Consider the following 24,403-nt stretch of genomic DNA (forward strand, 5'->3'; position numbering starts at 1 on the left):
TTAATTACTTAGTCTAACGTCCAAGTAACTGTTCAACCCTATTCAATTAGGGTTGACCCTCTCAACCTAACTCTCACACTCGCAAAAACACTTCTCCCAGACCTCTTACAGTATCCCCCAACTCCCACAGGCACCCCAGAATCCAGCACCCCTCCCTCTTTACCCGGGAACTGAAAAGATATTCTCCCTCTGTATGTGCTCTGAAACGATGATGCCCGAAGGGAAATTAATGGATGAATTATGTGGGGCATAAAAGAAAGCATTTTTCTTAACTATGCCATGAGTTTGGGTTGGTGATAGGTGCTCTTCAAAAAAACTAGGAAGAAAGGGAAGTCTGTAAGGCTGCCAAGGAATAAATAGCTCAATGGCTGCAAGCATAATGTGTAAAAATAAAGAGGCTGGATGAGGCCACAGGAAAGAGATGACACTGAAGGAGCGGTTGTGAACATGCAGGAAACTACCCAAAAGGAGGATTAAAGTGATTTGTACGGGGACCAGGTTTTAAAAAAATTGATTTAATGTTCCAGATATATTATAGTTCTATAAATGGCAAGATATCTTGGAAATGAGAAAGAAAACAATGTTATTACTTAAGACAGACATTTACATAACGAGACAGGTTGGCTGGATTTTGGAATTCAGATTAGTGTTGGATGCACGTGAAAGTATGCAAACACTGCCCAAATCCTAACTCCTAGCACACTGCAGACTTTCCTCATCTGTATCTAAATTAATTTGCATGTTACTATTAATTCAGAACATGAAACATCAGGCCAGAGAGCTCTGCAATCTTGCTGACCTTGCAATGAAAATGCACCTCAAAGTTCTTACTTTAAACACTGCCATTAAGTAAAATATGGGTTTTCACCAATACCAGCTGGTTATTGTTTCAGCAAGTCTCTCTCTCTCTCTCTCTCTCTCGCTCTATCCTAAGTCGGCTCTAGAGAGAACACCAGCTCTTTGCACAAGTCCCATGCCAAAATGAAATACTGATTCGCACGAAGCCTTTGGGAATGCATTGAAGTTGGCAATGTCAACATCTATAATATACCTGGTTTCAGTATGGCATTTTGAGATGCCTTAATAAATTGGACTTGGTAATGAGATGTACTGGGTTTGCATATCATGCTAATTATATGGGCAATTCAAGTTGACAGTAAATGTCAGGTTATTCAAACCATCTTTAAAAACATGCTTATCCGGATCTTCAATGAAAAGACAATCAGTTGGATAGCCACTCTGCTCCCACCTTATTGCGCAATGACCTAGCTCCATATTTCTAACTCTGCATTTCTGAAGAAGTCTGGTTTGGAAGACAGAGTGTGCTTTCAATTAAACTGCTTCCTCATGCTGGATCATTAGAAGAGGCAAATCAGAGTGCTTTTTTTAAAAAAAAAAATGACACTAGCTGCTGTATTCTGATAAGAATTCATTAAAAAGCCAAAAAGCTGTTCAAGTGTCCCAAAGCTTTTCAATGTTTTAGTGAATGTGTGAACAATGGGTGGCAGAGGTAATGCGCAGGTTAGCAGGTACACTGGTGTGATGGGTATTCTTGTCAGTCAGTTGTACAGATATCCAGGAATTATATTAGGATTCATCCATCTAGTATTTCCTGGGAATGATCCAGGACTGTTGGAACGGTCTGAAAACACAAACAATTAGTTGAAAACTTCCAGATGGTCCAGGGTGGCAAGGAAATTGCCCACTAGAAATTTGAACTTCTCCAGTAATTTCCATAGAGCCAGTGATGCCAAGAGGTCCAGAATGTGTCTTGGGTTGTAAACCTGGTCTCCAACAAGCAAAATTGGGCCAAAGATTCCAGTTACAATATATCTGATAGTTAATGACTCCAACATAAAGACAATCAACAAAGACTTATGTAGCATTGTTTAAACAATGTCACAACACAAAGCAGTTAGTTAATAAAATGTGAGGCTGGATGAACACAGCAGGCCAAGCAGCATCTCAGGAGCACAAAAGCTGACGTTTCGGGCCTAGACCCTTCATCAGAGAGCCCGAACGTCTAGGCCCGAAACGTCAGCTTTTGTGCTCCTGAGATGCTGCTTGGCCTGCTGTGTTCATCCAGCCTCACATTTTATTATCTTGGAATCTCCAGCATCTGCAGTTCCCATTATCTCTCACAAAGCAGTTAGTTGCTTTGTCTCACTGCACGAACTTCACACCATTCTTCCCTCTAATCCAACGCACTCAAATTTATCAAAATCATAGTTTTTTTTGGGGGGGGGGGTCACTGTTTGTTTTTGCAACTGCAGAAATTTGTACATATAAAGTATTCCCGTTAACTCTAATATTTACTGCTGCATATAATAAGGGTACTATTTCTACCCAGATGATTTGATGCCTGAGCTTTGTTAACAGGTAGCTACTTCTGTAACGCGTTCATCATAAAACTCAAAAAAATGCTTAAAGATAATAATCCATCACAATATCAGAACACAGTTTTCATAAAACTGTCATACCTACCACGTATTAAAGAACTTATGCCCAATTTAGTCACAAAGACATTATCCATCTCCTCACTTCCAGTGAACAGTTCTGCCACTACATACAAATTTGGTCTTATTCTTCTGGCAGTGTCCAGCATATACTGCAGACAAGAAAGCAAGAGCCAAGGGAAATCGATTTAAACAAATTGAAGCGAGATATGAAATCAAAAAAAAAAAAAAAAAAACTTAGACTGGGCAATGATGACAGTCATGCAGAAAAGTTAAACCAATAAAGTTAAACCTGAGATAGTACATCTCAGTAAATTTAAAAAAAAAACGTGAAATTAAACACTGGTGTTCAATATTCAAACATTATTTTATTAAGAACAGAAGGTAACCAAAATAATTTCTCTTTACATTTCAAATTAGCACCGATAACTTTTTCTTTAGAAACACGATTGGTTTCAGAAGTCAATATTACAGAAGGTGCAATACAACTGAAATAGAGTGATTTAAACATCACTTATTTTTAACTACTTTTTGTACAGATCAATACTTTGTCCCTTAAAAATGAAAAGGCCATGTTGTTGATTAATTATTTTCAGGGCAAGCTAAAATCAGTTTGGCAAGGGTGAATGACAGAACTGGTGTGCAGCTGTCGTGAAGCAGGTAGCTTGAAGGAACTGGATTGCATAATACAGCTCTAATTTCCTTGGAATTCAACAGTACCAGTATTAGTGGATAGAATATTGACTTCCTTTTATTGATCAAGCTCAGAAGCAGTTCCATGGTGAACACACCAGATTTAACTTTAAATCTTGGAATCATACAGCATTTGGCCCATGACATTTTTTCCCCCCAAGTGCCATTCAGTATTCCTGCTCTTTTCTACTGCCCTGAAATCATTGACCTTTCGTATAAAGAATTTCTGGTTTATCGTATGCACTCTTCCCACAGTATGATTACGCTCCAGCAAAGAAACTGAATGAGAACATTTATGTCAAGAGTGCATATGTTAATTAACCAAAATGTATTCATATTTCCCTTAAGGAGAAAACCAGTGACTCCCATGTGCAGTATTCATGAAAATACTGGCCCGCTGCTTCAATTACTATAATTTACTCAAGAAGATCATTTAAATTCTTGCCAACGTTGATAGCAGTTTCCTTTTTACACCTCCAAGGTAAATTAAAATTCCTGAAGCAAAATTAAATTCCTGAAGTAAGCCTTTCAACATCATTTTCATATCTGCTGTATAGCAACTTGAAAGAAAAGGCAGGTTTTGTTTTCCCTAGATAATAAAATGAGAGGCTGGATGAACACAGCAGGCCAAGCAGCATCTCAGGAGCACAAAAGCTGACATTTCGGGCCTGGACCCTTCATCAGAGAGGAGGATGGGGTGAGGGTTCTGGAATAAATAGGGAGAGAGGGGGAGGCGGACCGAAGATGGAGAGAAAAGAAGATAGGTAGAGAGGAGAGTATAGGTGGGGAAGTAGGGAGGGGATAGGTCAGTCCAGGGAAGACGGACAGGTCAAGGAGGTGGGATGAGGTTAGTAGGTAGGAGATAGAGGTGCGGCTTGGGGTGGGAGGAAGGGATGGGTGAGAGGAAGATCAGGTTAGGGAGGCAGAGACAGATTGGACTGGTTTTGGGATGCAGTGGGTGGAGGGGAAGAGCTGGGCCGGTTGTGTGGTGCAGTGGGGGGAGGGGACGAACTGGGCTGGTTGTGGGATGTGGTGGGGGAAGGGGAGATTTTGAAGCTGGTGAAGTCCACATTGATACCATTGCGCTGCAGGGTTCCCAAGCAGAATACGAGTTGCTGTTCCTGCAACCTTCGGGTGGCATCATTGTGGCACTGCAGGAGGGCCATGATGGACATGTCATCTAAAGAATGGGAGGGGGAGTGGAAATGGTTTGCGACTGGGAGGTGCAGTTGTTTCTTGCGAACTGAGCGGAGGTGTTCTGCAAAGCGGTCCCCAAGCCTCCGCTTGGTTTCCCCAATGTTGAGGACGCCACACCGGGTACAATGGATGCAGTATACCACATTGGCAGATGTGCAGGTGAACCTCTGCTTAATATGGAAAGTCATCTTGGGGCCTGGGATAGGGATGAGGGAGGAGGTGTGGGGGCAAGTGTAGCATTTCCTGCGGTTGCAGGGGAAGGTGCCGGGTGTGGTGGGGTTGGAGGGCAGTGTGGAGCGAACAAGCGAGTCACGGAGAGAGTGGTCTCTCCGGAAAGCAGACAAGGGTGGGGATGGAAAAATGTCTTGGGTGGTGGGGTCAGATTGTAGATGGCGGAAGTGTCGGAGGATGATGCGTTGTATCCGGAGGTTGGTGGGGTGGTGTGTGAGAATGAGGGGGATCCTCTTTGGGCGGTTGTGGCGGGAACAGGGTGTGAGGGATGTGTTGCGGGAAATGCGGGAGACGCGGTCAAGGGCGTTCTCGACCACTGTGGCGGGGGGGGGGGAAGTTGCAGTCTTTGAAGTACTTGGACATCTGGGATGTGCGGGAGTGGAATGCCTCTTTGTGGGAGCGGATGCGGCGGAGGTGGAGGAATTGGGAATAGGGGATGGAATTTATCACTGATACAATTTTGTTTTCCCTACACCATTAGTAAGTAATTAGAGGGCTCATGCAGTGACTATCTTCCTGAGCAACCACAAATCAAGGGCATGCAACAACCATAACTGTACACCAGAAATCATTCATGTACTGCAGAATCTGGTCATATTACTGTTAAGTACAGGAAAAACAACACACCTGTAAAGACAGAATCGCCAAACTATGGCCATAACTATAATTTCCTAACTCTGGTAATCCAACTTCTGACGTTAGGAAGACTTGTCTCTTAAGCACTTATCTGACATTTCGGGCCTCGACCCTTCATCAGGAAAGCTTTTCTGATTCGATTTCTCGGATTCTCCAGCATCTGCAGTTCCCACTATCTATAAGCTTTAGGTCGGATTGATTTTTGACACTTGTCTCATTCTTGCTAATCCTTCAGTTACAGCACCACAGCCAGTTTGCTTCAGGAACTTCAGATGAAAATTAATACAAACATTGCATTTAGCCTTACATGAGATATCCCAAGAGTTTACCTAAAGCATCCATTGTACCACTACCACAGATACGCCATGCAGGCGAAAACAAAAATTTTGATGCCCTAACTTTTAAAAAATAAAATCAGAAACTAAACGAATTAGGTAAGAAGGGACAATTTAATAGAGATCATTTGAACCTTCTGGAATGATTCAGTTTGGGACTGGAAGTCCATCTGCAGAAAACACTGGAGCACAGGGCAGAGGCACTGCACGTGCATAATAGCAATTGGAAGTATTAACTTCTGCAAAATTAAAGTCTGGAACATTTTTATAATATCTAATAGTAACCTGCATTTTTAAATAGCTACTAAAATACCCAGACAGGGAAAAACCTTCGGTACCTCAGCAACACGAATCGGTGTTGAATGACAGTTGTCTAAGCGCACCCCATAGAAGATTTTGGCTGTGATTTCTGTATACTTCTGCATGTGTGCCCAAAGATAAGGGCAGTCTTCTGGCTTTTTTCCGTATCGAAGCTTAACACTATCGCCCCAGCAAATCAATTCTCTTCTCAGGTAAACATTAGAGCCTATGATAAAAAAAATGTAATTTGTTAAAATATATAGTCACTTGTGAGCACATCAAAAAGATTTACAGAATCTGTGATGATGGCACAAGAAATACTGCAGTCCTACGGATTGAAAAACTGGAATGCAAACATGTTTATGATCACGAAACTGGAAAAGACCATCAGGATAAATACACACAATTCTTCGTGGAATCACAGAATTGTTATAGCACAGAAAAATGGCTATTTGGCTTGCCAGACCTGTGCTGACTGTTGAAGAAATTTACCCAGTGTCATTCCCCTTCCCTAAAGATGCGTAATTTTTTTCACTTCAGATAATTAAAACTCTCTTTTCAAATACATGCACGAATCTACAATAATAAAACACAGTTGTTAAAAAGTATAATAACTAGATTTCCCTTTCAGGCAGTCTAATCCTAATTCTAGATCTAACTATGCGTTAGTTATCTTTATTCTCTTCTCAAGTCGCTAAACACCTGCATCCTCTGGTTCTTGTCCTTCTGCCAATGGGAACATCTATTCTGTCTGGACTACTCACAATTTTGAATGCGTCTATTAAAATTTCCTTTTAACTTTTTCCTCAACAAGGAGAGCAACTAAAGTTTTTCCAATCTTTTCATATAACCGATCAGTTCTAGGAAACCTTTTTTGCACCCTTTCTAAAAGGCTTCATTCTTCCAAAAGTGTGATGCCCTGAACTGGATGCATTATTTAAAATTTTAGCCAAACCAGCTTTAGCTGCTTAGGGGTTAAATACATAATACATAGATTTAATGAGGGTGCCTATATGACAAAAAAAAATGAAAAAAGACATTTGCAACAGCATTTTCTAAAGCAATCATATGAAACATTGCTTAAATGAAATTGAATAACTAGGTTTTCACCCCATTCAACCCAAACAAATTAGCTATGCCCAAGTGGCAGGAGGTCACAAGATAAACCTTTAACCAGTTTCAATTAAAATTACTGAGACAAAGTGTGGAGCTGGATGAACACAGCAGGCCAAGCAGCATCTCAGGAGCACAAAAGCTGACGTTTCGGGCCTAGACCCTTCAGAGTCTGATGAAGGGTCTAGGCCCGAAACGTCAGCTTTTGTGCCCCCGAGGTGCTGCTTGGCCTGCTGTGTTCATCCAGCTCCACACTTTGTTATCTTGGATTCTCCAGCATCTGCAGTTCCCATTATCTCTGATCTCAATTAAAATTACTGTTTGGAATTCAAATTAAATTCCAATCATTTATGAAAATGAAGTTTAAAGATTTGAAAATATTTTGACTGCACAGGATTAATAATTTTCAGACAGAAAGGCCACTGTCTTGAACAGCTCAGATGTCAACATCTGTGGGGTTTCAATGGCAATTGTAGGCAACAATTTATTACTGAGGCTGAAATTCAAGAAGAAAGCATTGTGACAACGAGTTATAAAATGATTCCTGCAGAAGGAGGCCATTTAACCCTACAAGTCTAAACGTACAGTCTCCCTGCCAGAGTCATTCTGCTAATCCCATTCCCGCTATGTGGTAGAAGACAAGCAATGCAATGGTTACTGGTTGTACATTTAAAAGCCTGGCTTCTCATGCATGTTCCTCAAAGTGACAACAGTAACAACCATAAAACTCTGACAGCGAGTTATCATTTAGGAATTTTTTTTTCCCCCCTGAGAAAGGCATGGCCCCACGTCAGCAATACAGCCTTCACAAAAGGAGCACAGGTGTAAACTAGCAATGGCAAATGTAGGACTTGTGTTGTGTTTCGAAGATCTCCTTCAAATGCAGTGAAGAATGCTTTTGAGAGTTCTTCACTGCAGAGAGATTAATACAAAAGAGTCTGGAACGCAAAACCTTTGAAACTATTTATGCGTCGTTCATAGTTTTTTTTTGGATGCGTAAGATCAAACAGGCCAAATGACAACTTTTTTACTCATTTTTACTTTGATATCAAATTTCTTATTTTTAATCAATCACTCTTTCGATGCTTGTTTTCCCCTTCAGAAAATACTGCTGTTTTGGTATTATAACGATTTTATCTATGCAAAAAAAAAATTACCTGGCTCAGCAAAGTTTTTTAGAGGGTCATCACCCATCACCCAGCCATTATGGGCCATAAAATACACTGCCTTTTCTGGTTGATACATCATTGGCTCCTCCTGTGCCAAAGACATTTCTTCAAAGTTGTAAGTGAAGTATCTGCACACAAACCATAGAATTATTACAAAATTAACAGATCTCACTCGAGACAAAAAAGGTCCTCAGACCAAGTACTTATGAAAGCAAGCACTGCTGGTAGGATTTAATACTGCAAGTTTAATACTTTTGATTCTAATTACTTTTTAAGATGCAATTTCAATTTAACTAACTTCTGTTACAAACAAAGCATATATTATGCATATCCAATAATTTGCTGGATTACACCTGCATTCTATTTTTGTCAATGGATTACAAAAGCAGGTGTACACGCATGAATTAGGAACCATCCTCTGCAGATCTCCCTTTTGGAACACGAGCAGAAATTGTCTAAAATTGTTTTGTGTAATATCGTTATCAATTTCAATCCTAGGTTACAGAATTACAATGCCAGTGTTTAGCCCCCAGTGTCAAGTCCCTTTGAAGAATGGACTCAGACAGTAAAATGCCAAAACTACTGCCCTTTCAAGTCGAAGCATCATTTAGACCAAGTGTTGGTGTTCTTGTGGCACTGTGGGTATTGTCCAGAACTCTCTGATCCAGAAAGTCCTGGTATAAATCCACCTCCAGAACTTGTAACAGATGGTGATTCATAATGTGATCAAATAGTTTAAATATTAGCCTGTAAATACATCCAATATATGTTACTTGTAGGCTGTACCAAGAATATTTCCTGGTTAGCCACGTGATGCAAAGGCAACTGAAGCCTCGATCATTGTTATTCACAGGTTGGAACCACACCATTTGTTACAAAATTGAATGCTCCAGTGACTCAAGACTCCTCCGGGAGCTGCTGGCTTAGTTGACTACAGAGCAGGTGCGGATCAGATTGATGTCAACAGCATTGGGTTTGATCTCGACCAGCGGTGTTTGAGGATTTGAAAGGTATATATATCAGGATAAACCTGATGGAGACTGACAAATGTCATGAGAGCAGCCTGAACATCTGCGCTGCAACAAAAACCCTAGTTTATTGCTCCACTTTACCAGGCTAAGATCATGGATTTGCAACTTAACAAGTGGTCATGAGGACAGCATAAATAATGCTAAAGTTCCCTGTAACAGAGTGGCTCCTTCTGCACTCCAAGACTGCAGTACCTGCCATTTGCCAACATGTCATGATACTCCACAAGAGAGAAAAAGCAATGATGCACACCAACATTCCCAAAAATCTTGAAGTATCTGCAAAAGTAGCACTGAAAATCATGCAGCCATCCCAGAAAACAGGAGTTAAAATTTCCACACTCTTGAAACATGGGATCACGGGATCTGCACATTGCTGACAAGGCCAGCATATTTCACCCATTCCCAAAGTCCGTTGAGCAGGGCAGCTTGCTAGACATTTCAGAAGCTAGTTATGAGTCAACTGCATTACTGTAGATCTGTAGAGACATCTAGTCCAGACCAGGAAACAATGAAAGATTTCCTTACATGATGAACTTCAGTGAGCTTTGACGGGCCTTTTACAATAATCAGTGTTACTATCAGGGCAGCAATCATGGTGACCAACTTTAGGATCATTATCACTACAACATTTCCTCCAAAAAAAGTGTTACAGTTGCATGATGCACATGGTATTAAATACATCTCATTGACCCAGAGATCATCAACTTTAACTTCCATAAAGACAACAGTGTTCAAATGAATCCACCCACAGCGTGAACAATGCAGACACATGCTCCATGACTGGACAATGAGGGCCATTCTAGATTGCAACTGTAGACAGGAGACGCAGACTAAAGAAATTTATCACGTCACTTATCACATTAGCATTCCTGCTAAGATCTGTTGTCTGCGGTCCCTCATTCCTCCATGCAGCATCTCAGGATATCATGGAATGGATAGTCAAATTGTGGGTTAAATCATCCCTTAAAAGTTTATCTTGGCATACAAAAGGAAGGGTATGCTTGTGCTTAGTAGGGTTTTCACTGTACCTTGTCACTAGAGGATTTTTTAATGTTACAGGTCCAAGTTTAGGGCCATAGTCCGCCAGGCGCTCATAACTTACAGTCCCCAATATGCAGTTCACAGCCTGAAGGCACATAACACTGTATTAAATTTCTTGATGATGATGATAATAATAACAAAAAAAAGTCAGCTATTTTAAAAATTCATTCAGTGACAGACGTAATAATAAATAAAACCTGCCTGTTCCTGATGCCAATGAACTTCCTGATAACGTTCCCGGTTTAAATCTTCCAGTCTTGTACGAACCGAGTTGCAGCATTCTTCTATTTCATTAGGACTGTTACTTTTAGAAGAAAGTACAAAAAGAAAACACGAGCAATTTATTGCTCACAATAAGCTGTTTGATAATCAGGGAATCTGTAATCCCATAACATCTTTCACGATAGCCAATGAAGTATTTTGAAGTGCAGTCCCTATCTGGGAACCTCAAATAGCAATAAGGCAATACTATCTAAAAGACCCACAGAACTTTTTGGATATTCTGGCCAGGACTGCAAAATAATTTTGATTCTTTTTCACTTATTGGTATAGAATTTTTCATGGTTCAGCAGAAGGGTCACTTAGATCCCAGCGCATTTGCATCCCTTATCTTAATGGAAGTGCACCCAACTCTTGCTCCAAGACTGCATTAGGGAACTGGAGCGGGAGCTGGATGAACTTCGGATCATTCGGGAGGCAGAGTCAGTGATAGACAAGAGTTACAGGGAAGTAGTTACCCCCAAGTGTGAAGAAAGCTGGGTAACTGTTAGAAGGGGGGAAAAAAGCAATCAGTGCAGGAATCCCCTGTGGTCGTTCCCCTGAAAATCAAGTATACTGTTTTGGATACTGTTGGGGGGGGGGGGGGGGGGGGGGAACAACTTACCCGAAGCATGCACTAGGGTGCAGGTCCCTCTCGCACAAAAGGGAAAGGGCGGGGGGGAAATAGGAAGAGAGTGTTAGTCGTTTGGGACTCAACAGTTAGAGGGACTGATAGAAGGTTTGCCAGGAACGAAAGAGACTCAGGGTTGGTGGGTTGTCTTGCATCGTGTCTTTGGGGTCCTGAAGGGAGAGGGTGACCAGCCCCAAGTCGTGGCCCACATAGGCACCAACGACATAGGTAGAAAGAGGGATAGGGATGTCAGACAGGATTTCAGGGAGCTAGGGTGGAAGCTGAGAGCTAGAACAGAGAGTGGTTGTTATCTCTGGTTTGTTACCCGTGCCACATGATAGCGAGGCAAAGAACAGGGGGAGATTTCAGCTGAACACGTGGCTGCAGGGATAGCGCAGGAGGGAGGGCTTCAGGTACATGGAAAATTGGGGCTCATTCTGTTTGTCACGTTTATAAATGACTTGGACACAGGCATTGGTGGATGGGTTAGTAAGCTTGCAGATGACTCTAAAAAGTCGGTGGAGTGGTGGACAGTGTGGAAGAACGTTGCAGGGAGACTTGGATAAACTGCAGAATTAGGCCGAAATGTGGCAAATGGAGTTTAAAAATGGATAAACGTGAGGTGATTCAGTTTGGGAGGAATAACAAGAAGGCAGAATACCGGGTCAATGGAAAGATTCTTGGCAGTGTGGATGTGCAGAGGGATCTTGGTGTCCATGTACATAGATCCCTGAAAGTTGCCACCCAGATTGATAGTGCTGTTAAGAAGGCTTACGGTGTGTTAGGTTTTATTGGTAGAGGGATTGAGTTCCGGAGCCGTGATGCCATGCTGCAACTGTACAAAACGCTAGTGCGGCCTCATTTGGAATATTGTGTGCAGTTCTGGTCACCCCATTACAGGAAGGATGTGGAAGCATTGGAAAAGGTGCAGAGGAGATTTACCAGGATGTTGCCGGTCTGGAGTGCAGGCCCTATCAAGAAAGGCTGAAGGACTTAGACCTGTTCTCATTGGAAAGAAGGAGGCTAAGAGGGGATTTAATAGAGACATACAAGATGATCAGAGGATTAGATAGGGTGGACAGTGAAAGTCTTTTTCCTAGGATGATGATGTCATCTTCTATGAGGGGGGGCATAGCTACAAATTGAGGGGTGATAGATTTAAGACAGATGTCAGAGGCAGGTTCTTTACTCAGAGTGGTAAGGGTGTGGAACGCTCTGCCTGCCAGTGTAGTGAACTCAGCCACATTAGGGGCATTTAAACATTCCTTGGATAAGCATATGGATAATGATGGGATAGTGTAGGAGGGGGGGGGCTTAGATTAATTCACAGGTTGGCGCAACATCGAGGGCTGAAGGGCCTGTTCTGCGCGGTATTGTTCTATGTTTAAAGTAAGTTTTCCTCTCATTTCTTATTATCCAACATTTCCTACAGGTGACAAGACTTTCGATAAATTACAGTCAGACAATTCAGGCTTCAGGCAATTCTTCATTACAGACATCCATAAACATGGTCAACCAGCTGCAGGAATATTTTAAAAGACAAGTCACTTGTTTTCATAACAGAGGGGAAATGAGGCAGTTATTGTGGTTATGGTGGGAGGGTTATGAAATATTGGGTGGAATCAACAAGTTAGAGAATTATTTTGAGAGTGCTTAGCATTCTGAAAGTTAGTACATGTGTAAGGCTAAATAAAATACCTCCGAGACTGATAAGATTCTGATCATTTTAATCATCTCTACCCAAAGGCATGATAGAAGACTGCTAACTATCATTATTTTCAAGTTACTAAGAGGTAGCCTTAGTAATTACAGGCCAGTCTAACTTTGATAGAAGACTAATTGAAAGAAATAAAACTTTCCCTACACTTTAAAAATACTTATTGGATTTTACGACACTAATATTGTAAGAGTAGAAGTTTACATTAATCATTAACTTCTAATTGATTTCCAGCTGGCCAGGCCATCAACAGAACATCCTGTATGGGAGTTGGGTACAGTTCTGGCAGGCTGCATGTGTGGACATCAGAAGCTGCTCTCACTTTCACTGAGTAACGATGACATATGCCAACAGCCTGATTATTATTGTCCATATGCTGCATTTTTAGTTTGTGAGTTCAGAAATTTCTGTCTTAAATAAAAGTTGATCAACTGTATATATTCAGATAAATCTAAATGCACATTTATTTGTATAAACAAATAAATACTGAAAAGGCTCACTTAAAAAACCCTTTAAAATTATAAGCTGTAAAATTTAAATACTACACATGGAGGCTCTTGTGGCACAGTAGTAGTGTCCCTATCTCCGAGCCAGGAGTCCCAGATCAAATCCCATCTGCTCCAGAGATGTGCAATGATATATCGGAATAGCTTGATTAGAAAACATCTTAACTACTGCACACTGTGTTGCACAAAGGAGTTGTCACATAATAAGGCAGTTCAGGGGACTCCCAGGCTATGGATTCTGCAGCCTTGAGAAGTCAGTGTTCAATATATACATGAGTTATATTATTTTGCAGCCCCATGTTGGCTTTGAGGGGAATGCTCTTCAAATTTTTTTTGCCGTTCAGCACCATGCTCTTGATCGCTGTCTGTCGCGTGCGGGGGCTGGTGGGCAAGCAGGTGCCAGTGTGCTGATGGCCAAGGTAACCACAGACTGGTTCAGGCAGCAGGCAGATGAGGTGCCTTGTTTGGATTGACACCCAGGCCCCCCATTTATTGTTAAGACAGACAGGCAGAGACAGAGACCTCATGCCCATTAGTATGTTTGAGGCTCTCTGTGGCTGGTGGTTGCTGGTTGCTGTATGGGCTGAAGTGCATTATTAGCCCCTTGATTGTTAGCACTAATTGCTTTTGTTCATTTAAATTTTAAAAGTTAAAACAGAATGCAGGATCAACAACTTACTTGCTCATTTTTATTACTTATTCATGTTGAAGAAAATTTTGCATAACTTACCCTTGAGGCATAAACAACTTCAGTAATGTGCTCATGTTAACTGCACACCCAAATCTCTTAAATTCAGGATCCTGAATAACCTTAAGAGGCTGCTTGGTGTCACATTTTTTCTTCTCACCTTAAAGAGAGATAAAATTACTTCTACAATTGTTAGCCTTAAAAAAAAAACAAGATAAAAACACCTCAAAAACTTTTAAAATGCAAATATTCTCGATATATCATAGCAAACAACATAGTGCTGCATTCAAAATATGTGGCAGCAGCAGATGGATGAGGTTCTGGGGAGAATCTATCACAGAGGCAAATTTGAGAAAAGTTCCACTCTGTTTACAGAGCAGAAGGTAAGAACACAGGTTCATTCTACTCACCTTCAAACCTGTCCTGAGGAAATGCGAAAGAGAAACAACCTGTAATTTTCTCATCTTGAACAGTTAGATAAGTGAGTTCCAAAAGTGAGAGGACTAGCATGCAAACACTAGTCGAAGGTCTCCATCTGCACCATTACTAATCTGGGACAACTAAGCATAGGAGGGTCTGAAATCCAGCTGTTGTCTACCCCACCATGGGTCTTGGAGAAGTTTAGAGAGAGCGAGAGACAACGTGAGCAAGTGTCTGGCCACTAGGGGGCTGGGCAAAGCAGACGCGAGAGATATTGCAAACAGGAGGAGCAAGATGCTGCAAAGATGAAAAATAGTTTTGATCCTGTCAAGAAAGAAATGCTCATCTAATAGGATGCTGAAATCAGTGAGCTCATGAATGCCCTGCAAACTAATCTGGTATCCTACAATTGAGGCTGTTTAATGTTGACCAGCTACTTTATGTATAAATATGTAGTGAATGCTATTTAAATCTGTCTAAGATGCAGGAAAAGAGGTAGTAACTGTTTGGTTAAAATATCTGAGCTTTGCACATGCAATGAAAATATACCAAGCTGGATCATGTTTGAGATACAGCTATTTTGGACAAAAGAAACTGTTGCTAAGTTATTAAAATGTGAGGCTGGATGAACACAGCAGGCCAAGCAGCATCTCAGGAGCACAAAAGCTGACGTTTCGGGCCTAGACCCTTCATCAGAGGAAGGGTCTGGGCCCGAAACGTCAGTTTTTGTGCTCCTGAGATGCTGCTTGGCCTGCTGTGTTCATCCAGCCTCACATTTTATTATCTTGGAATTTCCAGCATCTGCAGTTCCCATTATCTCTGTTGCTAAGTTATGCCTGTTGTCTTGTGCCATTTTAAAATTCTGTGGTATCTAGGGAATTTAAGCTGCCCTCATATGTTGCGGTTTTAAGTTTGACGGAAATTTGATAACCAAGGATGTTGACTATTCTTCAAAGTTCTATTTCTACATGTATTGATTGTAATGAGGTAATCTAGGTGGACATCTCAGAATAAGGGTTCCCTGATTGGATCAGATTAACAGCCCCAATCAGGAAGCCCTGGCTGACAGATAACAGCAATGTCAGAAATTCTGTTCAAACAGACAGCGGGCTCTGAAGGAGCTAAATCAGTGTGTCAGGCACTCTCTACATGTAAATAAAGGGTGACTTGGTGATGAGATATTGGCCTCTGTGGAGTTATTCACCATGCAGGTTCAAATATTCCACACATCAACAATTACAATAAAGTCACATTACTATTTGACTGAATTACCTAATAATTGAGTTAGTGACAAAGAAAACATAGATCCTGAAAGTCAATATGGCAGCACCTGAAAATCAAGACATCAAGAAAATCTCAAAAGGGTCTCAAAAAGAATATTTTCTGTGAAAAGTAGTGTACCGTGTTGCAGTGCATTCCGGAAGTCAGACACAATTTTGTCAACATTAACTTGATAGAATTCCCAAAGGCGTAGTTCAGGAAAGATGTCCTCCCATAGGATCGTGCGAAGATTCTGTGAAAAGAATTCAACACAGTTATCTTCCATCGCAGATTTACTTGTTTCTGCAAACAATTAATCTAACTTGCCCTTGCTAGCATTGGTGCTCTGCATGAACCTCCTACCTTTCAAACTTATGCTGCTGTTCCTTCTTTACTCACAAAAGTATGTTGCCTCACCTTAAATGCATCGGTGTCATTTACAAAAACTCCACTGCAAGGCATTGTGGGGAGGGGAAATCAGCCAGTAATTGTGGTACATGTTGGTACTGATGAGGTCCTGAAGGCTGAATTCAGAGAGTTAGGAGTCAGATTGAAAGTTGGGACCTCAAAAAGGTAGTAGTTTCCAAATTACTACCTATGTCACATGCACGTGAGGCTAGGAATTGGCAGATTAGACAGTTTCATATGCAGCTGGGGGAGTGGTGTTGGGGTGGGGGGGGGTGGAGTTTTAGATTTCTGAATAACTGGAATTGTTTCTGGGCAAGGTGGAAACTGTTCAAAGTGACAGGACAACTATTCTTGTGGGTGGTTTTGCTAGCACTGTTCAGTGGACTTTAAACTAGTTTGGCAGAGAAATGGGAACATAAGTGGAGGCTCTGGAGTTAGCTAGAGTGGGTGAGGACTTAAGGGAAAAAAAATCAAGATAGTAAATAAAACGTAAGCAGATGGAGTAGCGTAGCACTAAGGTGAGTGGCAACCAGACAGCAACAAAAAGTGAGAATGTTTGAAAACAAAAAGTGTGTTTTGTAGGATTCAAAAATGAGGTATAAAAACCAGCATAATGGCACTTTACCTGCACGCTTGCAGCATTCATAGAGTTATAGAGCACAACACAGATCCTTCTGTCCAATCGGTCCACGCAGAGTCTAACCCCAAACTAAAACTAAACCCACCTGCTTACTCCTGGCCCCTATCCCTCCAAACATTTCTATCCATGTACTTCTCCAAATGTCTTTTAAACGTTGTAATTGTACCCCTGTGCACCACTTCCTAAGGAAGTTCATTCTCCACGTGAATCACCCCAAAAAGAAAATTGCCTCATGTAGTTTTTAAATCTCTCTCCTCTCACCTTAAAATATGTGCCCACTAGTCTTGAAAACCCCATTCCTGGGGAAAGACAACCACCATTAACTTTGTCTATTCCTCTCACTATTTTATAAGCTTCTATCAGGTAGCCTCACAATCTCCCACACTCCAGTGAAAAAATATTGTGAATGGTTATGATTTGGTGGCTATTAGAGAGACATGGTTGCAGGGTGGTCACAACCAGGAATTAATTATCCAGGGTTATCAGTCTAGTCGGAAGGTCAGACAGGAAGGAGGGGAGGTGATGTAGCTCTGATATTTAAAGGATGACATCAGGGTAGTAGTGAGAGATAATATAGGTTCTATGGAGAAAAATGTTTAATCAACGTGGGTGGAAATTAGAAACAGTAAAGGGGGAAAAAGCCACCTGATTGGTGTAGTCTTTAGGTCAGTATTAGCATCATCAGCGTGGGGCAGACAAACAAAGAAATAACTAATGCATGTAGAAATAATACAGCAATTATCTTGGGGGATTTTATCCTACATATTCATCAGTCAAACCAAATCAGTCAAGGTAGCCTGGAGCAGGTGTTTGTAGAATACATCCGCATTAGATTCTTCTAACAGTATGTAATGGAACATACAAGGAAGCGAGCTCTCTCGAACTGGTCCTGTGTCATAAGGTAAGAATAAGTGATGGTCTCATGGTTAGGGGCCATCTCAGAAGAGGCAATCATAGCATGGTTGAATTTAAAATATTGATGGAGGGTGAGAGGGTAAATTCCAATACCAGTGTCTTGTGCTTAAACAAAGGTAACTACAATGGGATAGGAGGAATTGGCTAAGGCAGATTGGGAGCAAAGGCCATATGGGAGGACTGTTGAGGAACAGAGGACTTTCAAAGCAATTTTTCCACAGTGTTCATCAAAATTATATACAGTGAAAAGGAAGGACTGTAGGAAAACGGATAATCAAACATGGATAACTAAGAAAATAAAAAAAGGTGGGTATCAAATTGATAGAAAATGCATATGAAGTGGTAACCATTAGTGGGAAACTAGGGGATTGTGAAATCGTTAAAAAAGGTCAACGGAAAGCTACAAAATAAAAGCTATAAAGGAGAAGTAAGATGGATTATGAGTGTAAAGAAGCTCAAAAAATTCTGCAAACAAATAAAACAAAAAGAGTGGCTAATGTAAACATTGGTCTTTTAAAGGATGAGAAGGGGATTTAATAATGGTAAATAAGAAAATGGCCAAGGCATTGAACAGATATTGTGTGTCGGTCTTCACTGTGGAAGAGACAAATAATATGCTAATAATTGGTGACGAGGCAGCTGTGGCAGGTGAGAGCCTGGAAACGATTATTGCTAAGGGGCAGGGGGAAGGCAGACAAGTCTCCTGGCTGTGGTGGAATGCATTCCAGGATACTAAAAGAGACAGCAGGGGCTATAGCAAGTGTGCTGGTGGTAATTTACCAAAATTCAGTCGACTCTGGGGGTGGTTCTGGCAGATCGGAAAACAGCAAATGTGACACCACTGTAGACAAAAGTCAGGTAACCACAGGGCTGTTGGCTTAACTTCTGTGGTGAGGAAAATGCTTGAATCTACTTTCAAGGAAGAAATAGCTAGACCTCTGGATAGAAATTGTCCCATTAGGCAGATGCAGCATGGGTTCATGAAACACAGGTCATGTTCAACTAATTTACTGAATTTCTTTTGAGGACACAACAAGCACAGTGGACAATGGGAAACCAGTGGGTATGGTGCATTTAGAATTGAGAAGGCATTCAACACGATGCCACGCAGAAAGCTGGTGTAAAATATAAAAAGGTGCACGGTGTTTGGGTAGTGTATTAACATGGAAAGAGGATTGGTTAACTAACAGAAAGCAAAGAGTGGGGAGAAACAGGTGTTTTTTTCTGGGTGGCGATCTGGATGGGACTGCAACTGTTTATAATTTACATAGATGATTTAGAACTGGGGCCCAAGTGTAATGTGTCAAATTTCACAAATGAGATTAAAGATGAGTGGTTGGGCAAAATGTGCAGAGGACACTGAAAGTCAGCAGAGGGATATAGATAGGTTAATTGAGTGGGTAAGGGTCCGAAAGATGGAGTACCATGTTGGTAAATTTGAGGTCATCCATTTTGGTAGGAATAAGAGCAAAATGGGCTACATTTTAAAAGAAAACTGGTGAAAAATTGCAGTGTGCTGCTGCACAGAGGGATCTTGCTGTCTTGTGTAAATCACAAAAAGTTGGTTTACAGATGCAGCAGGTAATTAAGAAGGAAAATGGAGGGATGGAGGTGATGCTGCAGCCAAACAGGGTGCTGATGAGGCCACACCTGGAGTACTGTGTACAGTTTTGGTGCCCTTACTTGAGAAAGGATATACTGGCACTGGAGGCGGTGCAGGGGAAGTTCACTAGGTTGATTCCGGAACTGACAAAGTCGGCTAATAAGGAGAGATTGAGTAGACTGGGACTATACTGATTGGAATTTAGAGAAATGGGGGTGGGGGAGGGAGTGTAGATCTTATAACAAAGATGTAAAATTATGAAGGGAATACATATGATAAAGTAGGGAGGTTGCTTCCACTGATGAGTGAGACTAGAACAAGGGGGCATAGCCTCGACATAAGGAGGTGCAGGTTTTGCACTGAGTTAAGGAAGAACGCCTTCACCCAAAGGGTTGTGAATCTGTGGAATCCCCTGCCCAGGTGAAGCAGTTGAGGCCAAGTCATTGAATGTTTTTAAGGCAAAGATAGATAGACTTTTGAACAGTAAAGGAATTAAGGGTTATGGTGAGCAGGCAGGCAAGTGGAGTGAGTCCATAAGAAGATCAGCCATGAATGGCGGTGCAGGCTTGATGGGTTAGATGGCCTACTCTTGCTCCTAACTATGTGGTAAAGTGCCACATTCATAATAACTCTCTGGGCAAGAAAATTTGAGTATACAAATGCAAACATTACCTATACAATGTAAAATGCAATCTTGATCTATGGAGTTAGCTGATCTCAACTGAAACAGAGATACTAAAAAAGGTTCTAACACTCCCAGGATAGGTAACAATATCAATAACAAGCAAACAAAAAAAACGGACAGGATTGTCTCCCCACAAATTGCTGACCTATTCCTCCTTCTAAAAGGGAGGGCAATCCAAGTTAATGACATTGTAAAAGGAAGTGGATGCTGGAAGTAAACAGAGCTCCCTGCCATTAGTGTTGCAGCACACGCATCATCAGTAACCACTTGGCTGAGTTATCTGATCAAGGGCCAGAAATCCTTTTGAAGGGATATTCAGACGGGGGAAAAAAAAGGTTGCTTTGAGTATAATTGCCTTGTACTTACATCAAGTTGGCTTCCATTTTCAATGGCAGCAGGCAGTCCCCTATCCTGATATTTCCCTTTGACCGCATCACAAGTTAAATGCCACAAGGCTCGATCGAGAAGCCATGCAGGTTTCAGATGAGGGGAATTTAAGATGTTGTAGGAACATTCCGGGTGTTTTATCAGCCAGCCACTGTTGGCAGCTAGTGAGCAAATGTGAAGAAAAAAATAAATTAGAATCAAACATTTACTACCCCTTATAAAACTTAGATAGTGGTAAAAATGGTTGACATCAGCTAGACCTTCATAATATATTAACTCTGCTATGTTCTATTTCAGAGCCATATATTCCAAAACTTTTGTAAAATTAAATGAGATAAACCAATCTCAAATAATAGTTCAACCATAACCTGTTCTCCAATATTGGAGATATCTCAACCCATTTCATTATACCTTCTTGAAATGTTGAGCCCACATTTATTTTCCTTTGTATTTAGCTCATTAAAATTATAGAAAGAAGAAATTGCTGCCTCTATTGTCAAAAAATTAGAATGACCCCTTTTGTTTTACAGACTGTCACAAAGCAACTTGCTTTTTTTTGGAAAAAGATGTGCAAATGGTTTGATGACTATTCTGTTTATAATGACCTCCATGCTCTTCCACTAGGGAATTTTCACAGGAAATGCACAATTAATGCAGGGCTTAGAAACTTTTATGTCAATAAATTTATTACTTGTAGGAACAGAGGAGAACTTGAATAAGTTACAGGATGGCAATCTCACTTATCTGCAAATATAAAGTAGCTCAGTTGACCAGGCAGCTGATTTGTGATGCAGAATGATTCTAACAGTGTGGGGATCTTGCGGGAGAAACAGATCATAAGAGGGAGAAAAGTGTTGAAAAGAGATGGGATGGGGGTGGGGTTAAGGGCCTCCCGACTTCCAGGCCCTTTTCCCTTTTCATTCTGGAGGGCTCACTCATTCCCATGACGGCTCTTCGCTGCATCACCTTGTCCTAGCACTGAATTCTACTTTAAAACAAAAATCATACGTTTGCCGTGACATCACACTTCAAGTCTACATGATCTATTGTATTTGGAACCTTGTGCATGTCCATCGCCAAAAAAAAGTGCACCCTTGCACCTGCAGATGTCTGTGTAGACAAACACTAGCTTTCGTCAAAGCCTTTTGATGTGCACTAGTTACTCATTAGGACATTTAAAAGAATATCAATGTAAAAAGGGAACAAAATGTATGTAAAGAGTGTGTTGACTAATTAGTAAATGGAGTCTGATTGACAGAAGCTTGCCATAGAGAATGTGCCAGTTAAATAAGAACTGACAGTTAACTGCCAACTCTGATTTAAATTTAAACATGTTTATTTGGCCATAACACTGATCTGAACAATGTCCCAGATAATGGAAGTAGTCTATTTCACGTTACATATGCGGGTGTGCTTTCATAACGTGGAAGCTTCTTACGCTACACCCCAAGTGAATCTTAACTGGTTGTTAGTTAATTCTTAACACATTCAAGAACATTCAGATGCTGCTCAATCACTGAATTACTTTCATTGTTGGACTCTGTTTTGACAGTGGTGTCTTTTCCATAGCAATGCCTCTATGAATCAGAGTCCACTCTCCAACCTATCAGTACTCTTCTCACACAGTGTAAAACTTTGCTCCATTTACATTGGTATACTTACAAATAGGAATTAGAGGTATCTCTGTGGCACATAATTAAGTCATTTGGCCCACCATGTCTGTACCAATCAAAAACCACCTAACTACTCTACTCCCATTTTCCAGCACTTAGTCCACAGCCTTATATGCCTTGGCAGATCTAAATGCTCATGGAGAGTTATACAGTCATACAGCACAGAAAGAGATCTTTAGTCCAACTTCATGAATGTTACAAGGTTTTCTGCCTCTACCACCTTCACAAGCAATGAATTCCAGGTTTCTGATATCCTCTGGGAGGACAAGTTTTTCCCTCACATCTGCTCTAATTCTTTGGGCCCTTCCTTTAAATCTATGCTCCCCAATCATTACCCTGATGAACTGAAGGACAAAATGCTTTGACCTTTTGATACACTTCAGCAGTATTACTGGGTATTACAAACAATATAAGTTGCAGTTTACATGCTTTGCAAATGGACTGAACTCAACAGCAAGTAACTCTCGATACAGTGCAATAATGTTCCCTAACCTTGATCATCAATTTAGCATATTAAAGAGAATAAGCTACCTCAACATATCAAACTGAGATTGCTTCCAATAGAATTGATAAGAACCAGGAATTGAGAATATTTCAGTTGAAAATAACCTGCATAATTGCACAACTAAATTCATTCGTGGTCACTCAGCCAGTACAACTTGACATTTGAAAAGCAGAGTGTCAAATCATCAGCACCCTGACCTTTACAAAAATAAATAAGGTCCGATTTCATGAATACTCCGTATCAAACATCACCCAGTATACACTGCTGCTATTCAGTCGTTATTCTTTAAATAGATGATATTCCACCTTTGACATTTTAAACCCTCTCCTGCATATCGCTATTTCAAATCAGATTATTAAATGGCAAGGCTCAAGAACCCCTCTAGTACCATAACATGGAAACGGCTTTCAAAGTTTTACTAGTTTTAAGGAATTCAGGAAACAGTGATGATCAGGTCCCTCACCCTAAATTAACTCAGCAACAAATCAGTCCCAAGTGAACAATGTTTTTGATCATATTTGAACGAATACATTTTAGCTAAAAACAACAATCTCTTCGATCTACAGTATAAAATAGACTAAATTAGTTAACTAAGTTGCAGGTATCAAGCAGCTTTACCAGGATTTAGGAGATACTTTGCAAGTGGGCATACCTTCACAAAAGCTTAACATATTAAAGTAACAAAAAGGACCGGATGGAATCACAAACCAGTCGATGGAAATGTTTCCAAGATAAATTTGTTGAAGAAGCAACTCATTATTTATTTAGCAGCCCAGGTTTCATGATAGCCACACTGACACAGTAGCAGAACATTTTAACTGAAAGTGAAAGTTATGCCTTCAAAGGTCAGGAGATCTGGCAGCATCCGTGAAGAAAACAAAAATCAGAGTTAACACTTTGGGTCCGGTGACCCTTCCTCAGAACTCGGTTCTGATAAAACGTTACCGGACCCGAAATGTTAAATCTCACTTTTTTCTTCACAGATGCTGCCAGACTTGCTGAGCTTTTCCAGAAAATTCGGTTTTTTAATCCTGATTTATAGCATCTGCACTTCTTTCGGTTTTTATTATGGCTTCAAGTCCCACTCCAAAATCTTGAGCTCATCACATGGCCATCTTAACTCTCTGGTGGAAAGAAACCATTCCACAGAGCTGCTTGAGATCTTGCCAAGTGAACATTATCGATGAAAGTTTTAAAGGAAAAGGATTTCTACTGGTAACTTCAAATAATAGTCCATAGTCCAAAGCTTGAATGTTGTTGCAAAAGAAGTACTCAGTGTCCTTATTCTGATGAGTGCACGAGAAAACGTCTTGATTAATCAACATTCCTGGTTGAAAACTTGAACATAGCTTGGCTGCTGCCAGTTATCATTTACTGGCACATTGGTCGTTAAGTGTTAGGTAGAGGCGTTGCCACGGACAATCAACTGTCTCCTCTCTCAGCATAAACACTGCTTAACTTTTAAATGGGCATTTCTTATTGAAGCATAATCAGCTCAAGATAAAAACCTTTGACAAAATGGTCTTATTTCCGCAATACAGTTATTTTCGGTGGATCAGATATACAAGGTGATGCTTTAAAGCATAAGAGAATATAGAATGACATCGAGTGGCAATTTCGTCAAATGAATATAGATGTCCTACACAGAAAATCAATTTTCAGTTAAAAAGGAAAATACTGCAGATTGTGAATTTAAAATATAAACCAAATGTATTGGAGAAACTCAGTAGGTCGGGCAGCATCTGTGGAGGTAGAAAGAGTCAATGTTTCAAGTCCAGTATGACTCTTCATTTGGACTCCCAAATTTCAGTTTCTTTGTCCAATTTAATTATGATTAATTTGCATTTCAAAATTATTATAATTCATTCCTCTTGCAGAATAATAAATCAATGTTGATGACATCCA

At 40.7% G+C, this 24,403-nt stretch overlaps 1 protein-coding gene across 2 annotated transcripts in view; it reads right to left on the reverse strand.

Annotated features, from left to right (window-relative positions):
• agla (amylo-alpha-1, 6-glucosidase, 4-alpha-glucanotransferase a) overlaps window positions 1–24,403 on the reverse strand; it is a 97,570-nt gene that overhangs the window by 47,492 nt on the left and 25,675 nt on the right. For both annotated transcript variants that reach the window (XM_048539565.2, XM_048539566.2), the window contains exons 6-13: window positions 20,300–20,481; window positions 15,824–15,935; window positions 14,045–14,162; window positions 10,404–10,506; window positions 10,190–10,287; window positions 8,119–8,258; window positions 5,887–6,074; window positions 2,485–2,608 (exon numbers count right to left, since the gene is read on the reverse strand). In XM_048539565.2, coding sequence (XP_048395522.1) covers window positions 2,485–2,608; window positions 5,887–6,074; window positions 8,119–8,258; window positions 10,190–10,287; window positions 10,404–10,506; window positions 14,045–14,162; window positions 15,824–15,935; window positions 20,300–20,481 — 1,065 coding nt within the window. The remainder of the gene's footprint in view (window positions 1–2,484; window positions 2,609–5,886; window positions 6,075–8,118; window positions 8,259–10,189; window positions 10,288–10,403; window positions 10,507–14,044; window positions 14,163–15,823; window positions 15,936–20,299; window positions 20,482–24,403) is intronic.

Source organism: Stegostoma tigrinum, chromosome 8, assembly GCF_030684315.1.
Source record: "Stegostoma tigrinum isolate sSteTig4 chromosome 8, sSteTig4.hap1, whole genome shotgun sequence".
In the NCBI taxonomy this organism is placed as follows: Eukaryota; Metazoa; Chordata; class Chondrichthyes; order Orectolobiformes; family Stegostomatidae; genus Stegostoma; species Stegostoma tigrinum.